The following is a 24,158-nucleotide window of genomic DNA, read 5'->3' on the forward strand; positions in this document are numbered from 1 at the left end:
CACGGAGAGACAGAGCTCAGCTCCTCTGGACCCGATGGAGTACAAATACACTCAGCATAGCCTCGACACACTCACACACACTGATATACAGCCAAACCCCACTCACTCTCTCATCTCTGTGTTTAATGGCTCAGAACCGCCGGATGCAACATACCTCGTTTAGACAGTACCCCATACTGCAGGACAGCAAAGTCTCTGATTACAGTGCAAATGTCCTGCAGGGAGAGAACCAGATTGAGAACAACAGAGAGCAAGAGAGAGAGAGAGGCTGAAATGTTCCTCTTGGCTGTAGTTAACTCTGGAGATTGCTGTTTGTGTGTGTGCATGTGTCTACACACATGTGCGTGGATGTGTGAGTATTGCTGTGTGTGCATGTGTGTGATTTAGTGCTGTCACTATCATGGACTTGGTTGACGGTGGTTGAAAGGTTTATGGGTTGCTATAAAACACTTCATTTAGTCCGGCATCAACACACACACACTCTATACCATTTTGCTGACTCCTGCCTATAGCTATCTGATCACTCTCAATGGATCTATTGTTTTTATGGGTCAATGACACAAGGCTATTATTTCCAAATCTAATTAAAAAGTTAATTTGGCATTTAATCAATACGTGTTGTCTTATGCACGTTTTTGGTCTTATTTTGAATAATTATATAATAATAATAATAATAATAATAATAATAATAATATATATATATATATATATATATATATATATATATAAATATATATATATATATATATATATATATATATATATATATATATATACACAGTTGCTGGTCATATAATTAGAATATCATCAAAAAGTTGATTTCACTAATTCCATTCAAAAAGTAAAACTTGTATATTATATTCATTACACACATGGTGATATATTTCAATTGTTTATTTCTTTTAATTTTGATGATTATAACTGACAACTAAGGAAAATCCCAAATTCAGAATCTCAGAAAATTAGAATATTGTGAAAAGGTTCAATATTGAAGACACCTGGTGCCACACTCTAATCATTTAATTAACTCAAAACACCTGCAAAGGCCTTTAAATGGTCTCTCAGTCTAGTTCTGTAGGCTACACAATCATGGGGAAGACTGCTGACTTGACAGTTATCCAAAAGATGACCATTGACACCTTGCAAAAGGAGGGCAAGGCACAAAAGGTCATTGCAAAAGAGGCTGGCTGTTCACAGAGCTCTGAGTCCAAGCACATTAATAGAGAGGCGAAGGGAAGGAAAAGATGTGGTAGGAAAAAGTACAAGCTATAGGTATAACCGCAGCCTGGAGAGGATTGTGAAACAAAACCCATTCAAAAATTTGGGGGAGATTCACAAAGAGTGGACTGCAGCTGGAGTAAGTGCTTCAAGAACAACTACGCACAGACAATGCAAGACATGGGTTTCAGCTGCATTCCTTGTGTCTTGAACAACAAACAGCGTCAGAAGTATCTCACTTGGGCTAAAGACAAAAAAGAATGGACTGCTGCTGAGTGGTCCAAAGTTATGTTCTCTGATGAAAGTAAATTTTGCATTTCCTTTGAGAATCAGGGTCCCAGACTCTGGAGGAAGAGAGGCACACAATCCATGTTGCTTGAGGTCCAGTGTAAAGTTTCCACAGTCAGTAATGGTTTGGGGTGCCATGTCATCTGCTGGTGTTGGTCCACTGTGTTTTCTGAGGTCCAAGGTCAAGTCGGCGGTATACCAGAAAGTTTTAGAGCACTTCATGCTTCCTGCTGAATGAGCTTTATGTAGATGCAGATTTCATTTTCAAACAGGACTTGGCACCTGCACACAGTGCCAAAGCTTCCAGTACCTGGTTTAAGGACCACGGTATCCCTGTTCTTAATTGGCCAGCAAACTCACCTGACCTTAACCCCATGGATAATCTGTGGGGTATTATGAAGTGGAAGTTTGCGAAATGCCAGACCCAACAATTTTTATGATATTCTAATTATATGACCAGCACCGTTATGTGTGTGTATATGTGTGTATATATATTTCATTTAACTATTCATTGTTAACTATGATCCTAAGCCAAAATGTCATAAATGGCATGTTTGATAGCCATTTAATTTCTAAAGCGAAATTCATTTGGACATTTTTGGGGGAGGTATAAAGTTGACAGCTGCTATCCTGATGCCATGATGAAGAAAATAGCCTCATTAAAAAAGTTAACTCTTAAAATCCTTCAGTAGTTTAACTGAATTACGAGAGATGTGCAGTAGGAAAAAATAACAACAAGAATAATATCATAGAAAGAACTTTGTGTTAAGGACGTAAAAACGTAAAATACCAAAACAAAATGCATTTCTAAATACTTGATCTCTAGATGTCTACAAAGACTGAATTTCTAAAGATTTTTTGCCTTCTAAAGACTTTTTCTTTATTGTTTGTCATTGATCCCTAAACTGCTCCCACCCATTTTTAGATTTTCATTAGAACTTATTTAGTATGTTTATTGACACCTTATCCTCATGGGAATGTTAGCTGGTCTTTTACTGCCCTTTTTACAATACCCTTGTGGAGACATTAGGTCTCTCTCACACACACATACATGCAGTGAGAACAAGACCAGGTCTTAAACTGATCACCGTTCTCTTCATCATCTCACTTGTAGTTTAGCGGGATCATGAGGAAAACACTGTCTGAGCTGTGAGAAGTGTTTACAAACTGTTCCTTCAGGTCTGCTTTTTCAGAAGACGTATGGAGTAGAGAAGGCATATCTGATGGAAACCGCAGGATATTGAGTGAATCTGTTCCAATGTGTATCTCACTTTCAGCTTCATGAATCACCATCTGACTCACACAGCTTATGAATGACACCAGACGTGAGTTTGTTTTCTCCGTCTGTTTTTATAGCACTTTGTTTATGTGCCACACGCATCTAGTGGAGTCAAATTGCCAATTCAGAGGGAATGTGTTGAATGGCAGATTCTAACTGTGGTGCTTTAGTCCTGAAATATACAAACAGGCTGTATTGTACTGTATTGTACTGTATTGTACTGTATTGTTTTCCCAACCAGGAAAATTAGTTTTTTACAGTCATACCAAAATGTATTCCGATATCTTCCACATTTCTCACATTATATCACAGTTTATTCTCTATAGTTTAAAAAAAGGTAGTAAAATATGACAAGAACTCTTAAACTGTGTCAGAACAAATTCATCTTGATAATGTCAGATAACTGGTAATGGATTGCAACCAACCAAAAACTATTCAGCTGTTAAATTTAAGTGCACAATTAGATGATTCCAATTTAGGTCAACTTATTACCAAGCAATGCTTAATTTTGTTCAGTGTGGTGTAAAATGTTCACATCAGCAAATAAAGCAAAGGTTAAAGGGTATGAATATTTTTTTGATCCCAAATTTTACTGGTAGTCCACTGTATGAAGAATTTTTTGGTATGATACAGTATGTCAGAGTTCACTTTATTTTGCTATCCTATATAACTATAGTGTCCTTCACCCACTAGTAAAAACTAAATATATCTGGACATATCACATTTTTGGTTTGAATGTAGGTTTATTAATCCTATAAAATATAAAAATAAAAACAGTCAAAATGGCTAATTGTGATTCAGCTCCTTTATTAGATAAGTAAACACTTTGTGTATACAGCTTTTTAAATAAATGTGCTTTTTCTGAAGAACCAACAAGAGACAAATGAACAACCATCATGACCTTTATGACTGGTTTTGTGGTCCAGGGTCACATATTTGTGTTGACTTTTACTGCTTGTCTTTTTTTTCACTTTAATAATGATTAAATGATAATAAATTACATAATTTGATTTTATTGTTAGGTGTTCATAAAGAGCTTGAATCTAACTGATGGTAATGACAAAAGTTTACGGTAATTGTTTGGTATGAATCATCTCATTAAAGTATGTACGACAAAATGCATTAGCTAAACATTTGCGTAGTCTATTTCCGGACTTAAACGGAAGAGACAAGCACAACTGTGTGCCTCCACATAATGTTTTATTAATATAGAGTGAAATTACTTCTGCTTTATCTGTTCTCCTGGCCTTCTCGGATGACTTTATTTCCCCAGAGATGAAGCAGATTTCATCAATACTTGCTAATGAATGCTACGAAGTGCTGGAATGAATCAAATGATCCTGGACAGTCTGATTTAGGAGTCATTATGTATCGTAGACCCCAGACCCAATCACTCTGCGCCTTTGTTTTTTTCTCTCTCTCTTTCTCTTGGTCTCCCTTTCTCTTTCCAGATGGATATTTTTGCGGCACTGAAGGTTTTGATAGTTTGTGTTGGCTCATGAAAACTTCATGCCAGGGCTTTCTGACATGTTAGCAGCCATCTGCTTGCACGTGTCCATTTCTCCTCATATAGGCCTGTTTTTAGAAGCTCTTTACTGTGGTCTCTGGGGTCTGGGTGTATTTGGACTCAGAAAGCGACAGACTGAACTGCATATGAAAGCCTTATGGCCAGAAAACCGTCTGTTGGTGTCAAATTCAGATTGTGTGTTTGCTCTAATTGGATGAGATGATGGAGATATTCATATAGCTGTCCCCTCACTCATCCATTGAATTCTTTTCACTGTGAATTGTAAAATGAACATTTTGACCTGTCTATCCATCCACCTGTCCTATCCAGCTGATCAATACCAAATAGCATTATGTCAGGATAAGGGGATGAGAGATGAAATGTGGATAGATGGATGACTAGAAGTAAAGTGAGGATAACAATAAGAGAAACTGCGGCTATAGTGATGACCTGGTGACTTCTGTTCACACCTGTTCAGAGGAACAGGAGGAAGAGAAAGTCCTGCCGTGAAACAAATTGATAGTTGCAAAGGGCCAAATCAATATTTTTGCTGTTGTGATGGTGTGATACGAGCTACATGTCAAAGGGCAGAACCGAAAACCTGTGTGATTATTGGTGAAACAGAAAAGAACACAGTGTGACTTTATATTGTTTGTTAGAAGCATACAGTATGAAAAGCTTAGATCCAAACCTGCTTCAAGTGTAGTTTCTAAAGATCAGTCTATTTTTGTGAACTGTATTTATTTAAATGAATTTCAGTCCAGTTCAACATTATTTTTTTAATTCTAATTGATTTAATTGGTTTATATTTGTTTTTATTTTATGCTGCATATATTTATGTATCTATATTTATATATATTTTTTAATAATTTTTATTTCTATTATTTTTAATACTTTAATATCACTAAATAATTAGGACTTTACTATGTTTAGACATTTTCCCCATGAGGACCATTTACTTGTAAAGTAAATATATATATATATATATATTTTTATATACATTTTATTTATTTATTATATTTACATTTTAAATAATTATATTTATCTAATAATTTACTATTTAAACATTTACTTTTTTTATTTTTTTATTTCTTGGTCTAGTGACCACAACATCCATATAGACTTGCAGATTTGCACTTGATTTGGGCCAGTAAAAATCCTAGCAACCACCCAAAACACCCTAACAACATTATGGCAACATCCTAATAACCCCCTGATCTGTGACACACTAGCGTTGCGGTGGAAAGTCTTGCATGGGCAAGTACATCCTCTCCCTAACATTTCCTTCTGAAAATGTACAAATAGAGTTTCATACGGCTGCATGAATATCATCTCTGCCTACCAGATCAATAAGCGGGTGTCCCAAGCCTGCCACAAAGACTACAGCTCAACTAGACAAAGGCAAAACTGTTCTGGGATCAGGCGCTTTGAGAGAATGTCTCCCAACGCTACGGCTGTCTCACCAAATGCCAGCGTTTGTCCCCAGAGATTCATTAAAATGGTTTCCTCAAGCATCTCATTTATGCAGATTCTCTTCTCTTTTTGTCTGTTCTGGTTGTTGACTGATTAAACACATGTTTGTGTTGTGTCATGTTCTACAGAAGTTTGTGTGTGTGTGTGTGTGTTACCTCAAACCATCTGTGTTTAACCCCTGAGCTCACTCATTACTGTCTTTTGCTTTTCAGACACTTTGACGTGGGGCTTTACAAATGGCTCATCAGGTACGATTTCTCCATTTCTTCTTATTTTGTGTGGGTGTGCGAGAGGGAGGGAGAATTTTTGCACTGCTTTGGACACGGGCTTCTCTAGTTGCAGTTTGAAAAGCACATGAATAACAATCGTAATAAAAAAACATAATCACTAGAACAATCACACGTTTTCTGATACATAATAAACTGACATTCTTGCATCTATTTCCTTTTGTACTTTTTAGATTTGAATGTTTTTTTTCTGCTCCCTTAGTTTTTTAGGAAATGTACCGACATTTATAATACACAGATGAAAAGAAGTTTTAACAGCGAAAACATTTAAGCTGGTGCATCAGCATACTTAGCTGAAGATGAAAGCAAAAATTATGCAGTTATCCTTCAGAAAGAAGAATGTTGCTGTTGTCACATTGTTAGATGTGCTTTAAGCCATGAAGATAAAGTTTCTTAATGGACTTATGATATGTGACAGTGTAATGCACAGATTTGAAGTAGTGGGAAAGACTCACTCTACACACTTAATAGTCCTGTAAAGAAACCAATTGACTCATTTACATGCAAATCAGATAATTATATATATGCTCAAAATGATCAAATTTTATGCAAATGAGCTTCATAATAGGGTGTGTTCCACACACTCAAGCCATCGCTGTTACTGTGAACTGGCAGCCGATAATGAACAGTTTTTATTTCAGCAAGACACAATGAATAAATTTGGCACTGGTCATGATTGGTCACCCAAGAGTCCAGAAACAGGGCTCAGCTCAGTCTCTCTCGCCGCTGAAAATGTTCTGCTGTTTGATTGACTGCTATAACAAGTAGCTGTTCTTTTATGCCAGAGACCATTTGCTTTTCTCCGATTTGATTTACACTGTGACAATAGGCGGAATATGATGAATATTGTAATTTGGATGGATTTAGCCTTGCTAAAAAACAATTTTAGAGTTGTGACATTTGAAATACAGCCACTGAATGTTTCCACAAAATACCTGATGCCTCAGAATGATATTAGTCATAAAAATAAGCAGCTGTTTATCTGTGAAATGTTTATAGAGCTTGTTAAATAGGAATATATTGCATAATAAATCATGCAACACTTTCTGTAAAATGTAATATTACAGAATTGAGAGAATTTATATATTATTCAAGAATTTATGTAGAAATGTTTTAGAGATGTTTGTATGTACGGTCACTTACCTGGCAGGAAGTCAGACAAATTATTCTTCAGAGCAGCTGGAGAGTTTTCAAGCTGCCACTTTTGCTTTAATTCAATTTTTCTTTTTGTATAAATACTCTCAGGGAATGGAATAGGTCGATTCAGTAGGAAAACCCTTCAAAAATAAAAAAATATATACAAATAAAAACCTCTTGAGGTCCTGGCGTAACCCTGTCGGCTCAGCTGTTGCATTTCCTGACACAGTTATTCATATTCTAATGTCCTCCAGCTGTATGGAGAGATCATTGTGGAGGTTTTGGAGAGAGAGCTCGGGTTGTGTTTTCGTGCTGGGTTTGGTATTGTCAGTCTTTGGCAGGACTGCGATCTCCACAGACAAAAGATGTTTGATCAGGGTTGTATTAGCATGTATTTAGCACGATGAGCATCTTATTCTATCTCATGCTGGAAACTCGCCAGTTTGTGTGAATATGTACATTAGAAATGAATGTTACATGTGATGCTGCTTGGGCCAATGACATAAACCCAAAAGTCCATAAATATTGAATATTTTATTTTTAGAATATCAGGGCAAATGACAAGAAGACACTATGTGCCTTGTGCAGATTTCAGTGATGTTTACAAAGGAAGACGATAGAGAAGATAATAGTAAATATTATCAGCCTGAGAACAATTCTTGCCCATCAGCAATATGCATCAGAAATGATAATTAGGATTCACGTTATATCTGGACTAAATTGCTTATTTAGGGCCATATACATTTCTTTTTTATTTTTTTATTTATTTTTTTAAATTCTGTGAATTTGTTGTTTTTTTGGGCTTACCTTTAATGATTTAATTAAATTTTGTATATTTGGACATTTATATTCTCTCATGTTCTGCTTTCTTTAATTTTTGCTTATTTTCCTATTTTTACTTTTATATTACCTTTGACATCATCTAACACTCTAAAATCAATAAAAACAAAAACATCATAAATAATTAAAAAAATAACACCGTTAAATGCAATCTGTAGCAAATCTCAAAACGAATGTACATTCTGTTGTGATGTCTAAATTAATGTAACATTTAACTTTTTAGTATTTTTTTATATGTATACTAAATTGTATAGAATTTAAGATTGGCCACATTTTTTTATTAATGGCAATAACATGAAAAAGTTTTTGCTATATAGGTATCAATCTAAATTTTAATAGTAAATCAATCTTCAACACTGTTTAATGTTAAAGGGCTCATATAATGCGATTAAGATTTTTCCTTTATCTTTTGAGTGTTACAAACTTTTGGTGCATGAAGAAGATCTGTAAAGTTGCAAAGACTAAAGTCTCAAATCTAAAGAGATATTCTTTATAAAAGTTTGCACCCCACTAAAACCGTTTGTTCTGATACGCACCCACATGTCTACATCAGTATGTGGGAAACCACTGCCCAAAAGTTCACGCAAAGAAAGAAGTCATATAGACGCTGTGTGTTTCACTGTGAAAGCGAAACTACTTTGTTTGGCTTTCCAAAAGAGGACGATATCTGCTTCCTCATGCCTAGAGCTGATTCAAGCTGGTCGCTTAGGAAATACATCAACTTTGCACCAACAGACGCTCCTTCATAGAATCCACCGGCCGCGCCGTTCTCAAGGCCGTCCACCTCTGCTCATTCAAGCCAGCCACGGCTCACTCGTTGAGAAAGCGAAACTACTTTGTCCTTCCAAAAGAGGACACGACTAGAAATCATGTGTATGTCACGTTTATAATGAGTTTTATCTTTATGTCTCATCGTTCCGGCTGGAAAGAGCATCACAATATGCTAATGGGCATAACATTTCCGTCACATGCTTGAGTTATTCATCCAATCACAACGCACTGGATAGCTGGCCAATCATGATACAGCTCACTATTCAGACCGTTTGAGCCTTGTAAAAATCGATGTGTTTTCAAATGGCGGGGCATAGAGGAGAAACAAAAATTTACATTATGTGAAAAACCGCATAAACACATTTCATTAAACCAAATACACCAAATAATGGTATTTTTTTAGCAGCATCATATGACCCCCCCCCCCCCCCACACACACACACACACACACACACAAACACAAAAATATTAAAGTTTCTAATATGAATAACCTAACCTAACATCCTAGTTTGGTTTGTAGCAGACCTGTGAGGAGACTCGTTTTCAGACAGATAGCAGAAGCATCCAGCAGAGGGAATACAGCACAAAGAGCTGCTCCATATATTTCCCGCCCAAATGGGAAGTGTCCCATTGCTCCCTGAATCCCACCGATCAGAAAGCTGAGAGCGTAAGCACTTCCATACTTTCAAGTGGGAATACTGAGTTTGAATTTGAGTATGTTCAGTATTGAGTATTTTGATCTCGTCCTGACCGTATCTTCTCCATATCCCTCTCTCTCTCTCTCTCTCTCTCTCTCTCTCTCTCTCTCTCTCTCTCTCTCTTTCTCTCTCTGTTAAAATGTGTAGTGATTGCAGTTGATCTGCATAATTGGAGTGTGAATGTGGGCTGTGAGTGTATGTGTGTAAGCGAGTGTTGTAAAGTGCATTTAGAGAGATCTTAATGTGCTTTTAAATGTGCAGTAATTGTGAAGAGCTGAGTTTTGGAGTGTGGAGATGTGGGAGAGGATCTTCGCTCTCCGTTTGTGACTCACCGCTGATCTTAAAGTATCCACAGACACAGGCCACGCTATTGTCTGCTTGAACGCCTCGCTTTCAGCCTATTGAGTGTCATCTCCTGTCTATTGAAATGTGCTCACAACATTCAAATCACAGGCGCAGTTCATATAAATTTATATAAGGAGAGCGAGAGAGGGCTGAGATTATGCTGCGGTAGCCACAGAGGCAGAACGAGACCTTATTGTTTCTGTTCATAATGAAAATGTGCTCATAAACACTTTTCTCAGCAGGGCAACGTCCACGCTTGGGCTTTAAAAAGTGCATCAACAAAAGAAACAGAAACCGAATGCAAGATCCACTAGGATTGCGGGGTAAATCTGTACTAAAAATGTAGCCTACCATGGTGCCAAAAATTTGAGTGAATTGTTAAAATGGTTTTTCTACGGCCTCATTGTGAAAAATCTTTTAAGCACCTTTTTTTTAAGATTATATATTATTTATTGCAAATTTACATTTCACATATATATGGATGGAGTTTGTAAAACAGAATGTGTGTGAGCGCTATTGCAGAAATATATCCCTTTCAGATGTCTGTAAACAATATGTACTGTATAATGCATGAATATTATTGTAGTGGTGTGTTATATATATTATATCATTTCATCATTAACTTAAGGCTGTTTAGGTGTCAACCAAGGTATTAGTTAAGTCTAAAAAGCCAAGATAGTAGATACAAAAGGCTTCTATCGCACCAAATCCAAATTTTGGTATCAATCCAACCCCGCTGACCAGTCTAATCAATTGCCGTGACGTCAAAGCTTTTTTTAAGAATATTCTATTATTTATATATTACTAACAGACAATTGAAGATTTTTACCTCCAGATAAGTGCCTATTCAAAGGTTTTTCAGCTTTTAGAGTTATGGTTTCTTTGCGTAAGTTTAATGAATGTACATATATTGGGATATAATTGCAAACTCGAAGACACATTTGCCTAAACACTCTATTTTTGTCAACTAATTTAAAGAGCCAGTCATACAAAATGTTTCGTTCTATTGACTTCCATTGATACACATTTGAATGTAGGAGAGCAGAAACACAAGCTAAAGCTAAATTTTCACATTTATCTGTGTTCCAAAGTAGTGAACTCTAACATGCAAATTTATATTACATTAATTCAATAGAAGATCAATACGTCATGACATGACCGGTTGGCTGAATTAAAAGAACATAGATTAAAACTGAGATGACCTTAAAATATTATACATGTATTTGTTGTCACCATTGAATAAAATGGTTAATTTTTACACACCCCAAACTTTTGAATGGTAACTTAGAGTATATGCTTAGAAAATTGCCATTGGGAAAAATGTAATCTTTGACAATAAAAAGTTTCACATTTCTTAAAATTTCTCATAGTACAGTAAGTATGTTTTGTTTTAAGGATGTTTAGATCATTTTACTGGAAAACCATTTCAGAGCCTAATTTTGCTTCTTTCTGATTAAAAAGACAACAAGCCTTATCAATAAACCACCAGTAAATCTAGTCGGCGTATCAGTGAATCTACAAAAACCCATCAATCCTATTAGGCGTCCTATAGGGGAGAAACGCACACATGAATGTTGAAGGATAAAAATAGAAGAGGAGAGGTTTTTAAGTGCGATAAAATTAAGCACAGTTGATCTTCTTTTCTTGATCTCTACACACGCTGTCAGCTGGAGCCGTGGTCAGGGGCTAATCTTATCCTCTTCACTATCTCCCTCACACACACACAGATGAGTCAAGTCCTCCACTATCCCAACAGCCTCATTAGAACAGATTGGTGCTCTCTCAGCCCTGAAATGGAAACTCTACTATACTGCCGTCGATAGAGAGAGAGAGACAGATCGGGTTTAGTTCAGAATTCTCTGTTCTCTGCTGTCTGGTATCACTGTGAGGACAACGGTGGCAGTTTTACAGACAGTGTCATCTGAATCTGAAGACACTTTCTCTTTTTTTTTTCTCACATTTGTCTAACAGACAGTTGTGGTCCACGTGATAAAAAAAAAAAAAAAAGGCTTAATACACATTAAAGGGGTCATAAAACTGAGAAATCAAAATTCCCTTGATCTATAATCTATATAATATAATTATGATATAATATATTCTATATAGAATATATAATATATAATTTAGAGGTCATAGTGCTATAAAAACATTCTGTAATTTTCAGAACTCAAAACTTTCTCATTTATATTGAAGCCAATCTGCCAAAACAACAGGATGTAGAATGTGACATTTTATGACGTAATAGTGTGGATAAACTCCACCTCCGCAGAAGATCAACCCCGCCTTCTACATCGCTGCCTGTTTAGCCCCGCCCACCAATGTGTGCATGTAAAACACACAACTTTTAGCTAATCATAACAGTGGGTGTTTATTTCCGAGTCTACAATCCACCACACCTGTTCAAATAGAGGGGGGTAGCCTATTACTTTTAAATGTTTTTTCTTTATGTACAAATCTTGATAACATTACAAAATAATGAAAAAAAGCAGTTAATAACACGTTTAAATAATGCAGTTATAAAAATGCAAAAAGGTTGTTTGGAGGATACAAACTATTTTTACCTCAATGTTAAAACAATTTTTGATCATTAATTGCCAAACAAGTCTTTAAAAGAAAACAGCAACTCTTGTTTTCCACATACAGTTTTTCAGTAGTTCATGTTTTTGCCGAGCATGTGTGTTTGTGTGTGTTTTTAGGTACATATATGTGCCGCTGGGCGGCTCTCATCACGGTGTGTTCCGGAAACTCGTCTCCACTGCGCTGGCCTTTGGGTTTGTGTGTTTCTGGCATGGTTGCCATGACTACCTGCAGTACTGGGCCGTGCTAAACTGGGTTGGGGTGTTGGTGGAAAACGGCCTCGCACTCCTCTTTTCCTCTCGTCCATTTCATCACGTTATTGTGAGTTCACACAGTCCCTCTCAAATTATCAGTGTTTATAATGAAGGTCACTAATAAATACCATGCTCTTTTGATCTCGTCTTAGGTGCGTTGCCTGTCACCTCGGATGCAGAGGCGTGGCCTAGCGCTTATCTCCGCCCTCTCCACTGCTTTTCTGATTCTGTCCAATCTGCTTTTTCTGGGTGGGATCCATGTGGGCAGAATCTTCTGGAAGAGGGTGTTTGTCCAAGGTGCAATTTCTTACATACCCTTGTGAAAAATAATTACGCTTTGGCATACTTTCAAAAAGAGTACTTATTTTGGAAATTGCGAATTAAATATTATGTTTTTAGTAATTTCATTTTTCAATTTTGAATTTGCTGAAAATTTGCTTACCATCAAGATGTAGATGAGTTTGTTTGTTCAGTGGAATAGATTTAGAGAAATTTAGTATTACATCCTCTGCAGTGAATGGGTGCCGTCAGAATGAGAGTCCAAAAAGCTGATGAAAACATCACAATAATCTAGAAGTAACCAGTTCAAGAAGTGAAAAGCTGTGTTTGTAAGAAGCAAATCCATTATTAGGTTTTTTTAATTTCAAACCATTGCTTTGGGCAAAAATAGCAATCCAAAATAGCAGTACGCAATCCAAAGCAGATGCTTTTTTAATGAACACATTAACATGTTAAACAACACATCAAAATACATGTACTTGACTAAAGATTATTAAAACATAATTAAAAAAAGAACATTTACAAGTGCACATTCAATACAATTAAGCACTTTTTTTACAAGGGTAGAGAGACATTCACACATGTCATCAGTCAGATTTATTTCCCCTCAATCTGTAACTGCTGACAAGTCAACCACAGCTGCTGACAATGTGTTTTTGAACTCCGGGAATGTGAAAGTTTTCAACCTTTTAACGTTTTGTGGGTCATGTTGAGGCAGTAATTCAGAAGGCAAGCTGTAATGATTTGATGCTGTAATGTAATGATGTGGGACAGCCTGTCATTTCATCCCAGATCAGACACAAAAGTGAGGAAATGAATTCATTCTGAAGTGCTCAGAACACATTTTGTGTTGGAGAAGAGCTGAGTCACTGTTTTGTGGTGCATATGAGATGTTACAAATGATTTTGTAAGATTGTTGCAGGATTGGAGTGGTTTGTTATTATGTATTATTATGCTTTCTCAGTGGAGTAAATGTTCAATTCTGAACATTGATGATTGAAAATTGATTATTAAAAATGAAATTTAATAAACAATTGTGGAATTTTGAGAAAATTTAAATCAAGAAATTTCATACAATTATGAGAAATTATAACACAAAATAATAAATATTCAAGATGCTGCACTGTTTTTTGGTCACTAATCAGATTTGAGACACTGGGTGTGGAGTGCATAGACAGCATAAACTTGTAAAGTTGATTATAAATTGTATGAAATAATGTGGGAAAAGTTTTCACAAACTGCTTTAGGATCATGCTGGTAACATTTCATGTCAAATGAAGCACCAGTGAGCATTGGACGTTTATCTTTAAAGAGTTATAGAGACAGAAGTGTGAAGGTCTTTTGAAAGATAAAAGCAGTTTGAATGTCTGTCAGGAAGTTTCTAGAGGCTACTCTCATCCGTTTGCCACAAGGTACCATGAACACCACAGAGTCTTACCATCGGTCGCCATGGAATCATTCATTCTTGACATCTCTGAAAGGTAGCCCTGCTGATGGCAGCGACCCCCTGCAGCAGCTGTCAGTCAGACGCTGACGGTTAGAGGCAGGAGGAGCTGCAGGTGACAGAAAAGCTCAGAGAGAGACCTGCTGGGCACAGAGACTCACACAGCCCTGACCCTGAACTTATTCACTCTTTTGTTCATTTTATCCTCTGTTTATATAGTATGTCTTTTATACATGCATATATAAAAAGTGCCCTTTATAAGTATTTGAACTAAAAAGACAAAATTGCTCTGTTTGCTGTGGAGTCAAGACATTTGCAAATATAATTAAAAGATGAATATGAGACTAAACTAAAGAATGTCACATTTTATTATTAGCCGTTTCAACACACAGATGTTTTACCAAATAAAAAGGGCAGCACTTTTAGAGTTCATCCCACTATCTGATGTGAGCATAAGTATTAGAACCGTTGAACTTAAGGCAGATGTAAAAGATTAAAAGCTATTATTTGGTTGCAGATTCCTTGCATGCAATCAGAGCAGTGAGTCTGTGACCCATAGACATCACCAGACTTTTGGTCTTATGCTTTGAAATGCTTTTTCCAGGCTTTAATGCAGCCAATTCCAACTGTTTTGTGGAGTTTCTGCCTTTAGATATATGTATATAGGCTGACATTGGATATTAAAATATTTTCATAATTTCATAAAATCATTTAAAAAAAAAATTATTAATATGTTGAATTGAATAATACTGGTAAATGTAATATTTAGCAAATTGAAATTAATCAATCTATCAGTTTTTCTTACTGTACATTATAATTTTATAATCATATTAATTACATTATAAGTTACTTGTAACACAATGTTAGTACTTTTTATTGTTTATTGTTTATTTTATTTATACAAAGTACTGTATAATTGCAATATTTTTTCAGTTTTTGGCAATAAATTGAAAATAATTATAGAAATGTTTTACTAAAGGTTTTCTTTTTTTGGACATAACATTTAATAATTTCTCGACTTATTGGTACAGGCGAGAAATTTACAATTTGGTGCATACCTTAGTATGCCAACATATCATTTTTTGAAAACATATGTAAATGATGAGTGACATTTAATTATATATGTCCTTTATATGTCTACATGTCCTTTTCCCGCACTGAAGGTCTGTGTTTATTTTATTTTTAAGCAAGTTTTTCGACAGCGTCTCCTGTGATAGAACAATCACCTGTTCTTCTTCTTGCCTCTATAAGTGTGTGTGTTGACGTGTCTCTCTTCCTTATTTAATGTAGGTGGGTTTAGTGTGACGCAGGTTGAGTCATGTTGAGAGGATTTGTGTGTAGCTGGATGAGGACAAAGCTCAGAAAACACAGATCTGTAGTCTTATACAGACAAAATGAGACATAACACACACTACCTCTGAGCTTCTTTTCTGTCTGACTTCTGTCTTTCTGCTACATTGCAGTGTTATGTGTTGTTGGCATGAAAAAATACATTAAGTGGGTAAAACTGTGACTCCAGCACCTGAAGGACAATGAGGTGTAACCAAATGTAATCAGCACCCTCTCTTCTTTCATTTACTCTCATTTCCTCCCTGCTCCATCCTTCTTTTCTCATCTCTGATGCAACAAGGCAGGTCCTTTTAATGAACCCACCAGAGACAAACACACACGCTCTTAGTGGACATTTTGACGAGGATTACACTGGATGACACTGATAACAATTGGAAATAAAAATAATTCCTTAACAATAATGTATACAATTTTGGAAATAACAGTGATTTATCTAGCAATATGTTTATGCATCTTTGTGTTTTACCATTCAAACTTCTCTCTTGTCTCTTTCTCCAACAGGCTGGTCATCTGTGGCCGTTCCAATGGTTGCTTTTCTCTATTGCTTTGCTCAAGTTGGTCTTGAGTGGGACATGAGATGACAACGCCCCTCAGAGCAGAATCATGGGAAGGCAAAGTTTCTCACAAAAAACACTTCGGTATTTCCAATAGTTCGGACCAATCACAATGTGCACAGCCAGCATTCCTATCAGCTCTTTCAATATCACGTGTTTGTATAGTAGCAATGCTGTATTTGACCAGCGTGTGTGTGGAAATGAAATGATGTGAGTGCTCCAGGTGTGTGTTTGATGGTTAATCCTGTCGCTGCTTTATTTATGAGTTTGTCTGAACACTGATGGTGACACATGTCTCTGATCAGCAGCCAGGATACAGCCTGACCATTGCTCTCTCTCTTTCTCTCTCCCTCGTCCCTCCATCTGTGTAGATTTCCTTCCTCTTGTTCATTTTGTCCCTCTGATCTTTCTTGTCCTGATCTCTCCATCTCATGTTGTTATCCATCATTCTCTCATTCTCCTTGTGTGTACCTGCTTCGGTCTTCTTACTAACAGCTCAAGCTGCTGGATGTGGTTAATTAGATCAGTGATCTGCTAGCCTGGAGTTTCTCCTTTATTAGAGAGAGCTCGACATGTGTGTGTTTCAGTGTTAGGGGGATTACACTTTAAAGAGCTTTATCTCTGCAGCGTACCTTTATCAGCATCAGATTAATCACTCATAATCCCTTCACAAAAATCTCTCTCTCTTCATTTCAATTTTAGTGTTCTTTATTGGCAGGATAAAACTGTATATTTGTAGTACCATATAAAGAATAAAAACAGCCATACTGTCATTGCAGCATAAAAGCAATGAGAATTTTTAAGAAAAGTAAAATAGAATGAAAAGAAAAGTAGATCTGAATTAAATATAAAAAGATGTATTATTAAAATAATTAAAGGGACACACTTTGTAATATCAGTTTGCTATGATTGCGGTCTCTTTCTCCATCTCTTCTCTGTGATATGATGATATTTTAGTAAATGGTTATGGAAGAGGTCATGCTTGGCCTGCCCTTTCTGTGAGTCATACTGAAATTACTGACATCACATTTTACACAGGTCCGTGTGTGTGTGTGTGTGTGTGTGTGTGTGTGTGTGTGTGTGTGTGTTACTCAACACAGGTCACTCTGCTATTAATGAATGGTAATTAGTATGTAGCATTACAGTCTTCAAAGTGTACATAATTGCACAGTTCAAAATGTTCTCTCTCCTTAAAGTAAGCATGAATGGTCATTTACACCTTGCAATGTGGTGCATTAGTGTATTTAGTGAATTTGAATATTTCATGAGATAAAATATTGGGCTGGATTTAATTGAATTTATTGGGAGTTGGACTGGATGATGTAAAGTTGTTGTAACTTACCACAATGGAGCTAGAAATTAAAGCAATTTTGCTTAAGCAATGTTTAAATATCTGTTGGTGATTATTAAATATTTATGGACAATTTAATACTTTTGAATCATATTAAATTGGGCCAATTTTAATTTCATGCTGACTTCAAAGCTTTCATAACTATCTTGCATAAAATGACAGCAATCAAGTAAAGAGAGTATAAGCAAAAATTAAGTATAGAAAATATTTTATTATCATAAATAATATTTTACAGCAATTTTACAAATTTTGTATTTGTGCTTTTACAGTAGTAATTTCCATGTGGAGAAATGATTTCAGTGTGGAGGTTTCAGTCAGTGGATAATGACCATGCTGTCTGCTGACTACATCTGAAGTTGAGTTAGGGCTGTTTTTAAAGAACGCCCCTTCGTAGAACTTCTGTGAGCAGACAGACCAAACCCTGCGGTGTGACAGAACTGCACAGCTCCGTTTGAACTTCACTATCAAAATACTCATAGTTCCCCAAAACACTATGACATCCCTTCTGTTCAAACACATATTTGGACCAACACACAAACTGAAATGCTCTGTGTGTGTGCGCGCTAGCATGTTTGGTTGAATTTCACAAAGTCTGACATGAACCTTCAAAGGAAAAAAGAAAAAAAATATATTGTGTAGAAATAAAATGTGTTTTTAGATTTTATCATGTTCAATTCTCAGTACTCTAATAATAATAACTTCAATTAAATGTAAGATTTTATATTTAATTAATATTCATTTTATTTTAATAATTATGAAAACAATCTTTTTTTCTTTTGATTTGGGGTTTAAATGGGGGTGTTTTCTCTTTTAGGCTTTTGTGAAATAAATCCGACCATAGAAAAGTTTCTCAATCACGGACTGGTGTCTGGTCTCTAATCATGTAGTGGCCAATTTTGTTGTCGAGACACGGTACTTTGGTTCTCAAGTCTGAAAAAACTATGCAAACTCCCTAAAGTGAGTCTAAGATCTGTGAGGATTCATTTCCCCTCGCTAAATGCAAATTTGAACTCGCTCTCCAAGAGTCAGACAGGTCTGCTTCAAAGAGTGAATCCATTAGCTCTATGGGGTAAGAGGCAAGAGATTAAATACTCATGCAGTAGAGGAGTACTTTCTTTTTAATGGTAATTTATTCCATTTTCCTTTGTATTTACCATGCATATCTTAACCTTATTTTAAGTGCAAAACAAGCCATGCTGTTGGCGTATTTGATCAAATCGGTCACGATCAGATGGTAACGTGTCTCTGCGAGTAAACCATGCTAGTGTCCAAGGCTGCGCATTTCTTCTTAAACAAATCAGCTCTGTAAAATCCTCACTCTCATTTTCTCTCACGATGAAAAAGTGCATTCTCTGAATATTATGACTGTTATTGCTGTGCTGCAGAGGCATGCAGTTACATCAGGGCTGCGTTTGTTTTGTTATATTACATTGATTACATCATGTGGTTCAGGTTAAATGTTATATCTGGGCTGGAGGAGCATGGCAGGAATAATCTGGGTGAAATACAGCAGCAATGATTATTGCTTCAGAATCAGCTCAGGCTGATGCTTTACATTCCAGTTTACATGGATTTGCATGTCAGTATTGTTATTAGTATCACTGTAACATTCATATGTCTTATTTAAAATCAGTTCTGGGTTGCTCTCTAAAAGATGGTGAAGTAACAGCACGGGGTAAAACCGCTAAACCTTTTCCATTCCAGCTCAGCATTTGGAGTATAAGCAAATGACCCATAATATTAAAGCTAATTAAGATGTCGTTATTGTAAGACATGCTCTGAAGCATAAAACAACCTTAATTGGAATTTTACCATTTAATATCGTTTCTCCGGCATCCTGCTGACAGAATGAGATAATTATCTCTCAAGGGCAATAATACACACATATATATATATATATATATATATTTTAAAGAAACTAGGATGTAAAAAATCTTCATACTGTATAAATGTATCTTTGTTGTAAACAGAAATAAATCTTCATGTTGTTAGAGCTACTCGTCTTTTTTTCCCAACACAAAATCAGTTTTCATCACATTTATATTAGGTATGATTTTTGATATGACCTTGGTAGCGTTTTGGTTTTAGGTCATTTTTCTGAGTCATGTTTCTCTCTCTTTGCTCTCAGGTGATACTGACCTCAGCACATCTCCTGTGGACTTGATAATAACTTCTCTAACCTGAGAACATCACACAGCATGCTAACATGTCCCTTAACCGCTCACAGTATGTTCATAACCACAATTCGCAACATGCGTGCGAGTTTGTATAATCGGGCACTCGTTCTTTTTCTGAGATACAAATGAGAAAACCTGAATTATTAAGCATCATCTCAGAATATATAAATACAAGTTCATATGTTCTGTGACGGAGAAGAACATAATCAGGTTTGGTGGTGATGATCTGAATAGACTGGATCTCTGTGTTCCCCCTGGACCTCATTATGGAAATCAAGGTGGAGCTGATATGGGGGAGGGATGCGTTCGGAAAAAAAAGAGTGAAATAAACAGCTATTTATATCTTAGCCATGTGATTAAAGGATTATCTGAACAGGCTCCTCCCAAACTTGCATTATGAGCTTTGTTTGATATAATAATAGGGGAGACTGGCACTAGCTGTCATATCTTCAGTGAATATTTCTCAGGGTTGTTAAATTTTACAAGGCAATTTATCTACAGACACATATCTTATGGTCTTTGTAAAAAAAAAAAAAAAAAAGCTGTTTTCTCAACAAAAAAAAAAAATTCAGTTGTCAGAGTGGGAATTAAAAAGCCTATTTTAGGCCCCTGAAAACAAGTCCCAGTCTCTAGACATTATAACAGACCTGGTGGGAACATAATGCCACATCTTTAGTTTTTAATATGCAAAAACATCCAAGGAAGGGGTCAGAATGAGCTCTCAAACCATCACCCCTCTTCATTCCTGAGATTCTTTGTGTTTAGATGTTTGCTGTAATGCTTAAAGTTCCTCGTAAATGTGTTATGTTGTACTGTGGTGTTGTGAAAAATCATGTGTATTGATTACATCCATCAATTCATTTTGAAAAACAAAGCTACAATGCACTAGAGATCTGAATAATAATAGTGCGCCCATGGTAATATGTTTGTGTGCTTTCTGGAAGACCCAATCGTTGATGAAGAAACAACATACATGCGTAAATTTCACTAGTTCTTCCATTGTTGAAGGTCCTTTCACATGACTTGCATCAACATCTGCAATTTCATTGAACATCATGCTACAGCGTTATCCCTGACACACATTGTCTGCAGTCACATGCTGTAACACAATGCTCAAAATTATAACCGTTTCCCACAATGTTGAAGAAATATTCATAGACAATGTAAGGGAGAGGAGATGGACCAGTTGTAGAAAATGAATGAAAAATAATTAAATACCTGATTTGGTGAAAAATGAAAATTCTGATATTTATGTTATGAATGATAACTGATGACTAATATTAAAATTCTATACTATTTTTTTTCTAAATCAACTCATAATTAAACAATAAAAGCTAAAATCAGTGATTTTAAATGTTAAAAGTGAGTTTACGAATCCCAACAATGTATAATGTACAGTATGAAAAATAGATATTCATTTTAAAAGTTGCTACAGATTACAATTAACAGTCTTGTTAAATTTTTAGTGTTTTAAAATATTAGCTTTCTGTGAGTGTTAGATGATGGCAAATTTAGTCTAAATATTAAAATAATGGAAATGAACATGCACTGTACAATTAAATATTGAATATTGGCTGATACCCAATAAATCTGATATGGTTCCGCTATATTGTGAATTCCTAAAACTATATAATACCATTGCTGTCAATTAGATTTTACATTTTGTTGAGATGTGCATTGAAGCAAGTCATGGAAAAGGGCCTTAACAGCTGTTACACTTCGAAAGCCCTGTAGAGCTCATTAGCTTTTCCTGTAACGTGTACACTTAACTCTCGGGATGGTAGTTGATTTGTCATTGTACAAACACATTTGTCTAAAGTAATTCTCCAAAGCTGCCTGGGGTTTCCTTAGTTCCTGGAATGCTTCTTGCTTCTTTAGACTTTTGTCTCCAGATCATAAGACACTTAGCTCTGTGATTCCTGATACAGGCTTGTATTCAGCGGCGAGTTAACCAGCAGAAAGGAGCAGAATGGATCCCTATACCAGAAAGACGACAGAGCAGAAACAGCAGTGTCTGTGTGTGTGTGTGTGAAAAGCAAAGGAGAGGGGAAGACTTGCTACATGAGTGGGATCTTGAAGGGCCCGCACTTGCGATTGGGGATGATGCATTGCCATGACAACCATCAGTTAGAGTGGGCCCTGCGGCAAGAGCTCTCACTGTCTGTCAGCCTTGCAGGACAAAAACAAAGAGCAGTTCCACACAAAGAGTGCCAACTAACACACCATCACTTTGGTATCGCAGATGCTCTGCCTTGGGATAAGACATCCTCTTCTCCTTTCCGGTTTCTTATTTCATCCTTTTCCCTCACTCATTCTCTCTCTCTCACACTCACACATTCTCTGTCATGCTTTTTGCTGGTTCCATTTTTTTTTCTCAGAGAAAGGCTCATAATTGTTTCCCCTTTCAAAAATAAAGATGATTACCTCATCTTCTTCAAGGGAATATGTCCTCCTTGTCCGTGTCTGGTGATGTCGGCCGTGAGATCTGGAAGAGTGACATGGGAGAGGTCGGAGACTTTCTACTCCTTAACAACCTCAACACTTCAGCGACTTGTGTCTCCAATGCAACCATTCGGTTACTGAAGTGCCGACAGCTCCTCTTTAAGTTCCGTACGGAGTTCCAGGAGCGAGGCGTGCAGTGTGTGTTCGGGAATAGTGGGGATTGGTGGGATTGGGGGAGCTTTTCCGTCGGGCTGGACCGGGCTTCGGTCTACAGGGGTGCGGGCGCCACCTTCGTCCAGCCGGAGGTCACTTTTAGTAATCCCGCTGTCGCAGGAATCAGTTTTCTTCAATCCGCCGGGTTCCGACGTTTTTCCGGAGCCGCTCCGCTCTGGAAGAGTCTCCATCGATTCTGCTTTAGAAACATTTCCCCAACTTTCTGGCTTTGCAATGCTCTCCCTAAACCTCGCCCATCCTCGTGCTCGTGGCTCTGATGTACGAGGGACGTTTGGGGCAGGGGCGCTGAGCTTGGCCTGGTCAAACGGGCCCAGGGTGCGGGTTTTGCTCGGGTGGGACGGGATAGGCGTGGCCGGGCTTTCTGTTACTGTGACAATGCTTGTGGTGGGGACTACATCTTGGCTGATGAATTCGTGGTGGATTTGGCCCTTCTCGAGATCAGGGTCATCAAGACTGGGATGCCCAGCGGCGAGACGGGCTTCCTTCTGCTGGCGGAATCGCTGGAACAGACGGCGGACAGGATGATCAGGGGGGAGGTTCAGAGGGGCTTCGTTCTTCCTCCTTAGCCTCTCCTCTTCCTCACGCTTCACGTCACTGATCTTTCTGAACACAAGCTGCAAAGACACATGGAGTTGGTTTAATGCATGTGCAATCAGGCAACCATTAAACAAGCACATCAAAACAAGAATATTATGCTGCGACCCACTTTTTAGAATATATATAGACAGGACAGGATAGTTCGTTCTTCTGAGACAAGAGACTCTATTTCATAAGTCACAAAAATAACGACAGAATAATGACACTGACATTGAGCCTGACAACATCTCATGCTTCACATTTCTTGAAATAACTTCTAAACATTAAACATTGACTGTCAGTCATTATTCACCTGTTCCTCGTGGTTTCTCATTCAAATTAATTTATGTAAATAGTGTAAATTACATTAATAATGTCATAGAATAGTGTAGTTTAATAATAGTAAAGCACATGTTAACACAGTGTTACAACGTTACCCATCTGCGAAACTGGAATTTAAAATCGGTTGGTGTCTTCTGCTAGTTAGTGAAGCATTAAAAAATGTAAATATCTAAACTGATTAATAACAGATTGGAGATTAAAATAACAGCTAATTTGTCTAATTTTAAATGAATACTAAAAACTGAGATGAAAATTGTAACTTTTACTATGGTAAAATAAATGTTTAGCAATATCTTCAAAATAGATTTTTTAATTTTGGCACACTTTTTCTCTATATAGTGTTGATATGGCAACTAGTAAATAGCATGTGTGGGAATATTCAAACCATATGTTACAACTATCCAGAACGTTGTGACCAACGCAACCCACCAGTTGAGAAACACTGATTTAGATTCTTTTGTCCAAACAACTTGCATTGCATTCAACGTATGCATTTTCAAGTTCATGCTTTCTCTAAGTAGAATAGAATATAAAATATTAGAAGTATATTATTTTAAAATGTGTAATATTATTTTGCAATATCAGTTACTGTAATTTTAATGAAAGTAAACACGGTATACATAACACTGGACTGTGGTCAGTCATTTTATCTTCAGTCTCTTTGAGTCTAAACAGGCAGTCCTTGGCTAGAACAAACTGCAATATGAACTCTTTATGCTGATAGCCAAAAGTCTG

General features: G+C 36.6%; 1 protein-coding gene and 1 pseudogene across 2 annotated transcripts in view; one reads left to right on the forward strand and one right to left on the reverse strand.

Annotated features, from left to right (window-relative positions):
• hhat (hedgehog acyltransferase) overlaps window positions 1–21,048 on the forward strand; it is a 30,320-nt gene extending 9,272 nt beyond the window's left edge. The window contains exons 9-12 of one of the 2 annotated variants that reach the window (XM_026286108.1): window positions 5,978–6,013; window positions 12,540–12,741; window positions 12,827–12,971; window positions 16,249–21,047. In XM_026286108.1, the coding sequence (XP_026141893.1) occupies window positions 5,978–6,013; window positions 12,540–12,741; window positions 12,827–12,971; window positions 16,249–16,328 (463 nt within the window). In that variant the 3' untranslated portion in view covers window positions 16,329–21,047. Of the gene's footprint in view, window positions 1–5,977; window positions 6,014–12,539; window positions 12,742–12,826; window positions 12,972–16,248 lie in introns of both variants that reach the window. The other variant, XM_026286109.1, reaches the window with a different exon arrangement.
• Window positions 21,049–22,249: 1,201 nt separating this feature from the next.
• The window catches only part of LOC113117434 (potassium voltage-gated channel subfamily H member 1-like), a 47,128-nt pseudogene continuing 45,219 nt past the window's right edge, over window positions 22,250–24,158 (reverse strand).

The sequence above is a fragment of the Carassius auratus genome, chromosome 17 (genome assembly GCF_003368295.1).
Source record: "Carassius auratus strain Wakin chromosome 17, ASM336829v1, whole genome shotgun sequence".
In the NCBI taxonomy this organism is placed as follows: Eukaryota; Metazoa; Chordata; class Actinopteri; order Cypriniformes; family Cyprinidae; genus Carassius; species Carassius auratus.